This window comes from Gavialis gangeticus, unplaced genomic scaffold, assembly GCF_001723915.1.
Source record: "Gavialis gangeticus isolate Ggan-Ray unplaced genomic scaffold, GavGan_comp1, whole genome shotgun sequence".
NCBI lineage: Eukaryota > Metazoa > Chordata > Crocodylia > Gavialidae > Gavialis > Gavialis gangeticus.
In genome coordinates this window covers 6336315-6339394 of record NW_017729020.1, presented here as the reverse complement: position 1 = coordinate 6339394, position 3080 = coordinate 6336315, and the positions used below count along the sequence as shown (strand labels likewise).

At 68.4% G+C, this 3080-nt stretch overlaps 1 protein-coding gene across 1 annotated transcript in view; it reads left to right on the top strand.

Annotated features, from left to right (window-relative positions):
* IDO2 (indoleamine 2,3-dioxygenase 2) overlaps positions 1-2584 on the top strand; it is a 10245-nt gene extending 7661 nt beyond the window's left edge. The window contains exons 7-10 of the mRNA XM_019514433.1: positions 1161-1278; positions 1410-1461; positions 1853-2001; positions 2118-2584. Coding sequence (XP_019369978.1) covers positions 1161-1278; positions 1410-1461; positions 1853-2001; positions 2118-2476 — 678 coding nt within the window. The 3' untranslated portion in view covers positions 2477-2584. The remainder of the gene's footprint in view (positions 1-1160; positions 1279-1409; positions 1462-1852; positions 2002-2117) is intronic.
* Positions 2585-3080: the final 496 nt, after the last annotated feature.

The following is a 3080-nucleotide window of genomic DNA, read 5'->3' as shown; positions in this document are numbered from 1 at the left end:
GGGCCCTGCCGCCCCACACGCACCTCCATATGCAGAGCAGAGCGGGACCGCTGTTCCCCGGACGGCAGCCCGGCTTCACGGCCTCTCCTTCTCCCCACGCAGGAACCTGGACCCCATTGTGTGGCTGCCGGGAGGAGAAAGCCTGAGAGGCTTCGTTCTGGTCACCATGCTGGTGGAGAAGGTGGCCGTGCCCGGGCTGCAGGTACCGTTGGGCACGCCCCGGGTCCGGGGCGAGGGACATGGCCTCTCGGCCCGGTCCAGCCCTGGCCGTCGCTGCACTCCAGCTCTCCCCCAAGCTCCTCCCAAGCCTGCGTGTGCACGCGGCATGGAGCAGCCTGTCCTCAACCCCCTTCCATGCACAGCGCCGCAATGGGCCATGCTCTTGTCCCGGCTGGCCTCCCTCTAGCAAAGCAGCTCCCCCCTGCCCTCCACAGCCCCTCAGGGGGCCTAGGAACCATTGTAGACAACGAGGGCTGGAAGAGACTATATCTAGCTGGGCCATACAAACTGCCCAGGACGGAGATGCTGCCAGCTCTCGGGGGAACCTGTCCCAAGGCTTCGCCGGCCTCCTCGCAAAACCACCTTCTTGCTAACATCTCACCTCGCCCTCCCTCGCCGCAACGCAAGCCAGTCGCTCCTGGGCCTCTCGCCCGCTGCCACCGCAAACAGCCCCACTCCCTCCTCTTTCCGACGCCCCTCCCAGTGAGTCGCCTCTTCTCCTGACTGCATTGGCCCAGTTCCCGCAGCCTGTCCTCGCAAGGCAGGTCCCTCAGCCCTGCGAGCCATTGCTATTGCCCCCCACTGGACTCTCCACTTTATCCCCAGCATTCCTGTAGCGGGGGTGGGGTGGGGTGGGGTGGGGGACCCCAAAACTGCATCCCAGACTCAGGAGGTGCCCTCAGCAGCACCAAATCACAGAGAAGAATCACTTCCCGAGACCGGCTGCCCACACTCCTGCCGACGGCCCGGGATGCCACAAGCCTTCTTGGTGACCGCGGACTCCTAGTCGGCTCGCGGGCTGCCCTCGCCCCCGCATCCTTTCCCGCAGAGCGGCTGCCCAGGCAGTCGGCCCCCAGCCTGCCCCAGCCACCAGGCCGTAGGGCTCTGGCCCATGGCCGGGAACGCCACAACGCCCCACTCTCCTGACTTCTCTCCGGCAGGCCATCGCGGAGGCAGCCCCTGCCATCCGGCAGCCCAATGGGGAGACCCTGCTCCGAGCCCTGGCGCAGCTGGCGACGGCCCTTGGGGCTATGACCGAGGCCCTGATGCAGATGCACGGTGAGGACAGGCTCCCCTCGTGCCTCTGGCCCCGGGGTGGCCCCCACGTCCGCCGGCGGGCCTCTCTGACGGGCCGCCGCGGCGCCGTGCCTCTGGCCCCAACTGTCTCTGCCTTGTACCTGCTCTCCTAGATCATGTGGATCCAGACACCTTCTACACCGCGATCCGCCTCTTCCTCTCCGGGTGAGCGCCCGTGTGGGCCGCGCATCTCCTGGGCTGCTGTCTGTGGGCAGAGGGGGGCACAGAGGGGCTCCCCCGGGCCACGGTGGGGTCTGCCCTGGGGCGCCATCAGTGCGTCGTGGTGGCGGCAGAGCGTTCCCAAGCGAGACCCGGGCGGCTCAGAAACCCATCACCCCGCGACCGCTTGCTCCGCAGGCCCCGGGACTCTGCAGCCAGCTGAGTGCACCAGTGGCCCGCATGGCTGGCACACCGCCCTGCACCCGACCCTGCAGGCCCGGGTCTCTGGAAGCAGGGGTGCCACCAGGAGCGGGGGCTCGGGTTGGGCCCACGAGACCTCGCCTCCGCCTCCCCACCTCCTGCTGCAGCATCTCACCACCTCCTCCGCCCCGCCCAGGTGGCGGGATAACCCCGCGATGCCGGCAGGGCTGCTCTATGAAGGTGTGTGGGAGCTGCCACAGGCGTATTCGGGGGGCAGCGCGGCCCAGAGCACCGTGCTCCACGCTTTCGATGCCTTCCTGGGCGTCCGACACCACGAGGAGAGTTGTAAGTTGTGGCTGTCGCGAGGGCCGGTGGTGACCTCTCCTCGTCGGGCCCGCGCCCTCCAATCGGGCCGGGCACCGGCCAGGGCACCCTCGCACCTCTTGGGCTGTCTCTTGCAGCGGCCTTTCTGCACCGGATGCGCGACTACATGCCCCCCTGCCACAGGGCCTTTGTGGAAGCGATCGAGGCCTTGCCTCCCTTGAGGGAGCTGGTCCTCTCCTCTGGGAACGAGGCGCTCCGCCGTGCTTACAATGGATGCGTGACCGCGCTGGCCGCCTTCCGCACGCGCCACATCGCCGTCGCGACCAGGTACGTCGTCACTGCCGCCGCCACCAAGAGAAGCCGAGGCAGCCCCGGGACCGGCCCCCTGCTGGAGGCTCCTTCCGGGCCCGAGCAGCGGGGCACCGGCGGGTCCCCCGTCCTCCACTTCCTCAAAAGCGTCAGGGACACCACCCGAGAAGCCCTACTCAACGTTTAGCGGGCTCTCCCAGGCACCACGTCACGCCTAATAAAGAGAGCGCTTGCATGGCACCCGGGGGTCCAGGCCTCTCCGCGCCGTCATCCGGCAGGCACAAGGTGCTCCCCGTCGTTCCCCGCCCCATCCCGTGGCACCCGGGGGCGGCCACGGAGACCGCCGGCCAGAATCTGCCCGCTGCTCGAGGTGCTGCCATTCACCCCCTGACCAGGGCCAGGCCATGGTCAGATTTGGGCTATGGAGGACTAGGCAGAGACGTGTCCCTGGCCCTGATTGCCACCCCTCTCCCCAGTCCTGCTTTCTCCCTCTCTCTCCCCATATACCTCTTCCCTCTGTGGGTCTGTCGAGCTACTTATCTAGAGCGTGCGGGGGCACCCAGGCAGGCGCCCAAGTGCCCGGGGGCTTGCAAAGGCGGCGCCCTCGGCTTCCAGCTGACTCGCTTCGCCAACCAAGGGGCCGTTGTTGCCTGCTGGCCGCCAGAGGGCAGCGCCTGCTTGCTTGCCGCGGGAGACGGCTGCCACCCGGCTCCAGGGTCACCACGCCATGGACCTGGGGGCCTTTTCTCCGCTGGCCCGGGCACAAGCAGCGCCGTCGGATCACCGCTCCC